This window comes from Durio zibethinus, chromosome 26 (assembly GCF_047325235.1).
Source record: "Durio zibethinus cultivar Kanyao isolate XHJ-2024 chromosome 26, ASM4732523v1, whole genome shotgun sequence".
In the NCBI taxonomy this organism is placed as follows: Eukaryota; Viridiplantae; Streptophyta; class Magnoliopsida; order Malvales; family Malvaceae; genus Durio; species Durio zibethinus.
In genome coordinates this window covers 11647458-11657171 of record NC_143187.1, presented here as the reverse complement: position 1 = coordinate 11657171, position 9714 = coordinate 11647458, and the positions used below count along the sequence as shown (strand labels likewise).

Below are 9714 nucleotides of genomic sequence, written 5' to 3'. Positions count from 1 at the left end.
CATTGAAACCAATGCACGACATTGATACCGGTAAACGCGCAGCCCTCTGATTGAACGTTCTGATCAGGTCAAGGGAACCAGTGCATCGTCAGGCTTTAAACCGCCGAGAGGGCTGAAACCACCTTCCTGGAACAAAGCAATTGTAGACGACTTTACCAGCCTTCTGTCTATCTGCCCAAAGTTCTAGCTAGATTCAGTGATTCTCCCTTCTTTTTCCTTGAATTTTCCGTTTGCTTGTTAGCAAACATCCAACCACCCTTGCATTGACTTCTACCTCAAAATGTCACTGTCATTGTATAAGTACTACCTTTTAATTATTTTTTCATTTGTGTTAATTTATTGCATTTTTACATAGTTTTATCAGTAAACGCTAATTAAGAAATTCATATACTACTATAGAACATAGTTTTATCAGTAAACGCTAATTAAGAAATTCATATACTACTATAGATGATTTTCACTTGAAAGTTCTTCCCTGAAATTGCTTGGAAGTAATTGCCCGTCAGGATTTCTAATTCACAGTAATATTTAAGGTTTGCCTTTAGGTTAAGCTGCAGTTGAGCCAATCTTGCAGTGTTGTAGAGACGTCTGGTAAGACAAGATATGGATGATTCAAGGAGTTTTTCACAAACTATTAATTTGATTTTGCTTTGTTCTTTTCTGTTTGGTCTTCAAGATCTTGCTCTTGCTGATCCTCCCTACCCACTTTGTTCAAACAATACTATCAATAATTCATTAAATAGTTCATTTCAAACTAATCTCAACAATCTCCTTTCTTTACTACCCTTAAACGCTTCTGTCTCCAAATACAACAATATCTCTTACGGGAATGGCACGGATAGAGTTTATGCTCAGTACATGTGCCTCGACTATGTTACAAACGAAAACTGCCAAGACTGCACCACCGCTGCTTCCCAGGCTATCATGAATCTTTGTCCTAGCAGAACAGAAGCAGTCGTATGGGAGGAAGTTTGCCAATTGCGCTACTCAAATACTAACTTTTTTGGCCAATTGAATGTTGCAGACAACATTGGCAAAGATAATGTTCTTAATATGTCTGATCCAGTACACTTTCAGTCTACTGTGGATGACAAGCTGCGAAATCTTACCAAAATAGCAGCCTTTAATTCTTCAGCAAATATGTATGCTACTGGAGAAGAACCATTTGCGACAGATGACATCGTGTATGCTCTGGTGCAGTGCACCCTGGACTTATCCCCAGATGACTGTAACAAATGCCTTGAGGCTGCCATAAAAGATGTTTCATCTATATGCTATGGTTCTCGTGGGGCACGATTACTTAGTCGCAGTTGCTATCTTCGGTATGAGTTATACGCCTTCTATGAAGGCGCCAATGAATCCTCTGTTCCTGCAAAAAATCAACCGACATCAGCAGGTATGCTAGTTCATTTCAATTTTAAGAATTGTTTACATGACCCTTTTTTTTTAACAAAAAAAAAAAAAAAGGAAATTCCCAGAAAGTTGTACCACTCTTTGCTCTCAAATGCAGGCGGTGGAAGGAAAATATGGGTGATTGTAGTTCTTACAATAGGATCAGCGTTTTTGGTGGTAATGCTACTGGTTTCCACTCTATACAGTGTTGCAATGAAAGGAAATCGAAAAGGTAACCATGGCAATCAGAAATATACTCTGAAATCCATATATTCCTTTTTTCTTTTCACTTTTGAAGCCTTTATACGCTAACTATTATTCTTTATTATTCTTTTGTTTTCATGTCCCAGGGAAGGACGAAGTTCCGAGAAATCAAGTTCAACTGCACAATATTGGCGACCCTCATAACAAAGATTTCCAAGAACAGTATTTTGAAGGTTTGGATGAGCTAAAAGTTCACGACGCTTCTTTTGATTTGGCAACCATAAACTCAGCTACTTATAACTTCTCTAATACAAATCTGCTTGGACAAGGTGGTTTTGGACCTGTTTACAAGGTAAGAGAAATTTCTATCCAATACTTAACGAAGCGTCATTATTGATGTCCAATTCAACAATTAAATTATGCAATATGCCTGCTCTTCTCCAATTTAAAGAGAACAAAGTTTGTTCATTTTAGGGTGTACTACCTGGTGGAAAGGAAGTAGCTGTCAAAAGGCTTTCAAGCTTGTCTGAACAGGGTACTCTGGAGTTCACAAATGAAGTCCTACTGATTTTGAAACTTCAGCACAAAAACCTTGTCAGGCTTCTGGGTTTCTGTGTGGATCAACAGGAAAAGTTGCTTGTTTATGAATTTATGCCCAACAACAGCCTTGAAGTTGTCCTCTTTGGTCTGTTCTTAACTCTACATAGGGTTTGAGCTTTTTAGTTTGATCCCTTCAATCTAAATAATATCTGAAAATTACTCAAAAGTGTTTGCCTGAAACTTTTTTTCTTTTTCATTAGATCCAAAGAAACGTGCACAACTCACTTGGAGCAAACGTCTTAGCATTATTAATGGAATCGCAAGGGGAATTCTTTATCTACATGAGGATTCACGGCTTAGGATCATACATAGGGACTTAAAAGCTAGTAATGTCTTGCTAGATTTTGACATGAATCCAAAAATCTCAGATTTTGGAATGGCTAGAATCTTTGCGGGAGCAGAAGGTGAAGCTAATACAGCAAGGATAGTCGGAACCTAGTAAGCCTCTCTTTTTAATTTCAATTCATTTCCTCAAAATTTTAGTTAGTAAGATTGTCAAGATAAATGCTTTAACATTTCATATATTCCAGTGTAAAGATCATAATTTTTAATTAATTAGGTCAAAGCACAAGCCTGATCTGCTCAATATTCGTTTTTCAAGCATATTGATACCTTTCTAAAATCTAGTCGTTTTGTGCAATAGTGGATACATGGCTCCAGAGTATGCCATGGAGGGGTTATATTCGATTAAGTCCGATGTTTTTAGCTTTGGAGTACTCTTGCTTGAGATAATTACTGGCAGGAGGAATGCAGGCTTTCATCAATCAAAACGGGCCCCCAACCTCGTAGCATATGTAACTTCTTATTCAGCTGAAATTACTAGCATTTCTCTTCAATTTGCTAGCAGTGCTGCCAAACATTGTTAATCACATTAAATCATGATGCAGGCATGGCATCTATGGAATGAAGGGAATGCTCTGGAATTGATGGACCCATTACTAACCGATGGATTGCCAGATGAATTTTTAAGATTCATCCATATTGGACTGTTGTGTGTTCAAGAAGATGCATTTGAGAGGCCTACCATGTCATCTGTTGTCGTAATGTTAAAAGGTGAAACTGTGACACTAGCCCAACCTCAACAACCTCCCTTCTCTGTGGGAAGATTTGCTGAGCATCATCAAACGCTCACTAGAAGTTGCTCTGTCAATGGTTTAACGAATTCAAGTATTGCACCTAGATGATTGACCATTGGAAGTCCAGTGATGCCAGAAATTCAATATTTTCTTGAACTAAAGGTTTCTTGCTTTCTGCCTATGATGTTAAATTCATCTGGAAATTCAATACTAGTGTTTTCATCTTTAAGGTTTTGAATAAAATGATAAATTTGGGACCTCGAATGCCGATTGCTAAAGCAACCATGTCTACATCTACATATAGAATTTTTTTTTTTTTTTCCAAGGAGAAGAGCAACAGTGGAAATCTACACTTAACTAAAAGATATTATCTGTTTTAATCAAAAAATTTTATGATTTTATTTCACAAAAAATACTTTATAAATTTGAGTTTAAATCTTCACTTATATATAAAAGATTCTCAAAACACACTTACTAAGATTGTGGTGTGTCAAATTTTTTTATTAAAACATAACATTTTCGTCAAACCCAATATAATACATATACAAAATTACAAAGTCAAGATAACATCAAACGTTAAGATTTTAGAAGTAATTTTTACTGTTTAATACTTAACTCTTTCAAATTTTAAAATTAACTGTATTAAATTTTTGTTATATTAATGACTATTTTAATGTTATTTGTGAAAATCAATATCTAACCTGTAAAATATTATCGATTTTGATTAAAAATCTCACGATTTTATTTAAAAAAAAAAAAAACTATTCACAAATATTAAATTTAAAATTTTACTTATATATAATAATAGAATAATATCCCAAAATAAATTTAGGGTGTTACAGTAACATTTCCCCTATGACTAAAGGCACCAGATTGACTTTTTAAACACAGCAAAAGATCTGAAGAAAAAAAAAAAATGTGCTATACTTTTAAAAGAAGTCTAACTATATCTAATGAAATCGGGTAAGGTTTGATTATTCGTGACAACCACTGTTTTAATTAACAATAGAGGGACAGGAAATGGGAATATATTCTTTGGTAGTGAATAGAAATTCCTGTTCTAGTTTATACTATACCCGCAGAGAGGAAAGCACAGGGTATGAGAAAACAAGTGATTAGGTACTTATTTGCCTATTTGGTAAGCATATTTTAGTTATTTTTGGTTAGCTGTTTGGCTTTAGGATTTAAATATATGATTGATGATATATTTGACATTCAAAGATTATTATACAAGCCAGCAGTGTCTCGCTAATTGTCTTGCCTACCATAGGAGAACAGTAATGACCAATGGAATTGGAGGAAAAATAGCTAATTAGATTGATTTAAGACCAGAATTAACCAGCGGACTTTGAACTGGTTTTTTTGTCTCGCCCTTCCCCTCAAGGGAAGGCTAAACCTGCGGTTCTGGGGGCTTCGAATCCTATACCTACCTCCTAGCCAAAGGAATACATCAAAATCAGGTTACAAGGCAGGCATCATCCATCCAGTATTCTAATTTTACCTATTTTGATTCTTTATAAGACTTGCCATATCATCACTTTTTTTCTCTTCAAGTTTCCTTCTTTCTTTTCTGACCTAAACGCACCGCTTAGGTGCAATACAAAAACCTCAAACTGTTTTTTTCACTTTACATCTTTGTTTCTTTCTCTAAAATCCTTCACTCTGTCACTATCCTCTCAAAAGAAAATCAGGCCACCTTTTTTTTTTTTGTAATCGGTTGCCACTTATCGACAATGGGTTTTCATAAAATGTACCTTCAAGCTCTTCTTGATTTCTCATTTACATCTATGAAGTTATATGTTTCAAAATCAAACTGAAAAAGTCTAGATCTAAATTTAAAACCTATGATTTCAAATCCAAAAAACTTCGCTTCTTTTGCTTCAAACCATTTGAAATTTTTACAGGTTGTTAGAGTATTGGACTACTTGGGCTAATTGGGTATTATTGAAGTTTAGTTCAATAAACATAAATCCATTTTAAATATTTGTTAAGTCATAGGACTAGTTACAGAGGTGCTAATTATAAGGGGGTCGTTAGTTTTTTACTGAGACATTATTCTGTGATATATGATGTATTGGAGTAACTGAAGTCAGTTGAGGAATGTACAATATAGAAAATTCCTATTTCTTTCTCTCGATTCTTCTTCTCCTTTCTCTTATCAAGTTGTGCTGATACTTTGTTGCGGCTTTATCTTCTTCATTCCATTCAGCTCATATCATTTGGTATCAGAGCTACTGGTTCTGGCATGGCGAACGGCGTAACTATTCGTTTACAGAAAGATGTAACTACGTTGCAGAAGGAGCTTGAGAAGTTAAAGCTGAAACTAGGCCATTCCAATACTTAGTTGAAAGAAGAGCTTAGAATGGAAATACATGTCGGGCTCGAGAAGATCGAGAAACTGGAAGCTGATAGAAAGGAAATGTTCAAGGAAATAATGTCGCAATTGGATGGATCATCAAAAGGGGGTGAAACCAGTGTATTTGGTAAGGCTGGTTCTTATGCTGCAGGACAGAAACAGATACTGAAAGTGGAATGAAGCTGATGACGCCTTCTATTGGTTAACCTCTAGTGGCTGGAGTCCACACTAATTTCTCGAAAGTGGAATGTCCACGATTTGATGGGATTGATTTTCAAGGATGGTTGCTCAAAATAGAACAGTTCTTTGAGGCTGATCAGACAAAGGAATAGGATAGGGTTAGAGTTGTTATGATGTACTTGGAAGGTAAAGCTTTTCAGTGGCACCAGAAGTTCATAAAGAATAAACGTGAGATTACTGAAATTCCATAGAATCAATATGTTATGGAGATGAGATCCAGGTTTGGTGAAAATGAATTTTCAGATCCTATGTTTGAGCTTGCTAGTTTAAAACAAATTCATACTGAAGAGGACTATTATGAGGAGTTTGAGAGCCTTTTGAATATGGTACCACTGTCTGATGAGCATGCCCTCAGTATTTTCATTAGCAACCTTAACCCTGAAATATCGAAACCTGTCAAGGATGTTTTATCCGAAGACTTTAACCCATGCATATAAACTGGCCAAGCAAATGCAATCTCTAACATTCAATTTACCTAAAAAAATATTCACTCCCTAGAAAAATCCCTTAACAGCTCCACCCTTACAAAATATCACCCCAAACACTTCAAAACTACTGTTACCTACACCTAAAAGCCCTTTCTTAACTAACTTACACTCAACCCCAGAAAACACCAAACACTGACGTGACCTATAAAACCCCTAATATGAAGTCAGACCCTAATCCACCAAAGAACAACAAGCTTCTTACAAAGGAAGAAAGGGATGATAGAAGGAAAAAAAGGATTGTGCATGTGGTGTGAAGTTTACTGCGGGGCATAGGTGTATGAGATCTTAATTGTACCAGTTATTGGTTGATAAGAGTATAGAACCAACCAAAGAACCGAAGGAGTTCTCTTATTGTTTGGAGTTGTTTGAAGATAGCAACGAAGACAGTGAAGGATTGCATAGACCCATAATATTTTTACATGCCTTGAGTGGAACAGCTCGGCCATAAACTATGAGGATTCAAGGAAAAATTAAAAATCAAGAGCTAGTCATTCTAATTGATCCTGGAAGCACTCACAATTTCCTTGATCAAACTATGTCCAAGAGATTAGGCTGTAAAGTGTCTTCTGTTGCAGGCATGCCAATTACAGTGGCTAATGGCGATCAGTTAATCGTGAAACAAGTCTGTAAGAGGGTGCAATGGGAAGCTCAAGGTTTGTGGCAATGCACAGACTTTCTTTGACTTTCACTGATGGGGTGTTATATATTGTTGGGAGTGCAATGGCTACAAAATTTAGGTCCTATTGTGTGGGACTTTGCCAATTTAGCTATGCAATTCACAATGATATGCAATAATTACTAACTGTAAAGGATAATTGAAGGCAGGTTGACAATGGCTACGAAGAAGCAACTAGCTAAAATAAAGTTAAGCTCTACCAGCACTTGTGTAATGAAGTTGGCAAGGTTGCAAACACCACAATCATTATTAGTTTCAGCTAGAAGCTAGAAGAATTATGAGTTACCAGTAGAGTTGCAGAGGTTGTTATCCAGGTTCTCAAGGTTATTTGAGATACCTAAGAAAATAACCCCAAAGAGAGCTTAAGATAATAAAATATGACTGAAAGATGAATCGTTAGGCATTAAAATCAGACCCTATAGATATCCTGCCATTCAAAAAACTACAATTGAGAGGTTGGTGGCTGAAATGAAAGAATCTGGTTTTATCAGAGAAAGCACCTGCTCCTTTGCTTCTCCAGTGGTGTTGTTAAAAAAAAAGATGGTTCATGGCTTTTATGTGTGGATTATGGGCAATTAAACAAATTCACCATAAAGGATAAGTTTCCTATTCCTTTCGTTGAAGAACTTTTGGATGAGTTGATTGAAGCTTGTTGGTTTTCTAAGTTGGATTCGGTTATCACCAGATTCGAATGGATGATGAAGATATCTACAAGACTGCATTTAGAACCCATCATGGGCACCACAAATTTCTGGTAATGCTTTTTGGCCTCACTAATGCCCCTTCCACTTTTCAGAGTCTTATGAACAACATCTTTCAGCCTTATCTTAGAAGATTTGTGCTTGCCTTCTTTGATGATATTCTCATATACTCTGCTAGATAGGAAAGTCATTTGTTGCATTTACAGCAAGTTTTTAAGGTATTGGTGTAGAATCAATTATTTGTCAAATTATCTAAATGTGTGTTTGCTACAGCTCAAGTGGAATATTTGGGGCATATTATTAGTCAGCAAGGTGTGGCTATAGACGACAAGAAAATAGCATGTGTCTTAAAATGGCCCATTCCTAGCTATGTTAAGGAGTTAAGAGGATTTATTGGCTTAACAGGCTACTACAAAAGGTTTATTAAGGGGTACAGTTCAATTGATAAACCATTAACAGAGATGTTGAAAAAGAATGGATTTTCTTGGAATGTAGAAGCTACGAAGGCCTTTGCAGCACTCAAACAAGCAATGATTTCTGCTCCTGTGTTGGATTTACCTGATTTTAACTCAACTTTTATCGTTAAGTTTGATGCATCTAAATTGAGCATTGGGGCGGTGTTAAGTCAAAAAGGTAAACCTATAGCATTCTTTAGTAAGGCTTTATCTCTCAAACATCAGCTCTTACCAATCTACGAGAAAGAGATGTTAGCTGCATTAGTAGCTGTTAAAAAGTGGAATTCTTACTTAACTAGTAGGCATTTTCAGATTAAAACTGATCATCAAAATCTTAAATTTTTTCTGGATCAGAAGACCAATATCCCTGCACAGCAGCTATGGATTGATAAGATGATGGGTTACGACTATGAATTGATCTTCAGAAAAAAGTCTTCTAACTCAGCAGCTGACGCTTTATCTAGAAGACAACAGCCAATGTTATGTGCGGTTTCAGTTATTGAGAATGAAATAATTGACAGAATTAAGCACTTTTGGGTTGAAGATTCTGCAATTATTAAGCTGATTCATAAAATTTTGCATTATCAGAACCTTTTTGCCAAGTATACATGGCAGAATGGCCAATTAAGACGAAAGGGGAAGTTGGTAGTAGGGTCTAATATTGGACTTAGACAAGAGTTATTAAATTATTTTCACAATTCAGTCTCTGATGGGCATTTAGGTGTGGAGACTGCAATGAAAAGGATGGCTAGTATGGTCTATTGGAAGGGCATGAATTAGGAAATTAGGTTGTTTGTGCGACAATGTTCTATTTGTCAACAATACAAATATGATATAGCTGCCATGCCTGGGTTGTTGCAACCATTACCAGTTCCAGATAAAATTTGAACAGATGTCTCAATGGACTTCATCGAAGAATTACCTAAATCCTTTGGTAAGGAAGTCATCATGGTATTTGCGGATCAACTGAGCAAATATGCTTATTTTATCACTCTTTCTCATCCCTACTCTGCTCTTACGGTGGCACAAGCCTATTTAGATAATGTTTATAAACTGCATGGAGCTTTAAACAGCATTGTTTCAGACAAAGACAAGATTTTCACTAGTTTGTTTGGGAATGAATTATTCAAACTGCTTGGTACTAAGCTGAAAATGTTGATTGCCTACCATCCTCAAACTGATGGGCAGTCTGAAGTGGTTAACAGATGCTTAGAAACCTACCTTCGGTGTATGTCTAGTGAAAGACCAAGGATTGGGCTGAATGGGTGCCGCTAGCAGAATGGTGGTACAATACCAACCGCACACTGCTATCCAATCCACACCCGATGAGGTTGTCTATGGACAACCTACACCAACTCATATGCCCTATATTCCTAGTGATTCTAAGGTAGGAGAGGTTGATAGGAGTTTGCAGGTAGGAAAAGCAGCAATCCAGCTCTTGAAATTTATTTGACTCGAGCTAGGAATAGAATAAAGCAACAGGTTGACAGAAAGTTTAATATTGGTGATTGGGTGTACGTTGAACT

At 36.3% G+C, this 9714-nt stretch overlaps 1 protein-coding gene across 1 annotated transcript; it reads left to right on the top strand.

Moving 5' to 3' along the window:
* The first annotated feature begins 537 nt into the window (after positions 1-537).
* On the top strand, positions 538-3560 carry LOC111275151 (cysteine-rich receptor-like protein kinase 25). The gene is made up of 7 exons (XM_089755567.1): positions 538-1396; positions 1511-1624; positions 1743-1948; positions 2071-2281; positions 2397-2634; positions 2840-2990; positions 3084-3560. The coding sequence occupies exons 1-7, from the start codon at positions 604-606 to the stop codon at positions 3378-3380; spliced, it is 2010 nt and encodes a 669-aa protein (XP_089611693.1). The 5' UTR covers positions 538-603; the 3' UTR covers positions 3381-3560.
* Positions 3561-9714: the final 6154 nt, after the last annotated feature.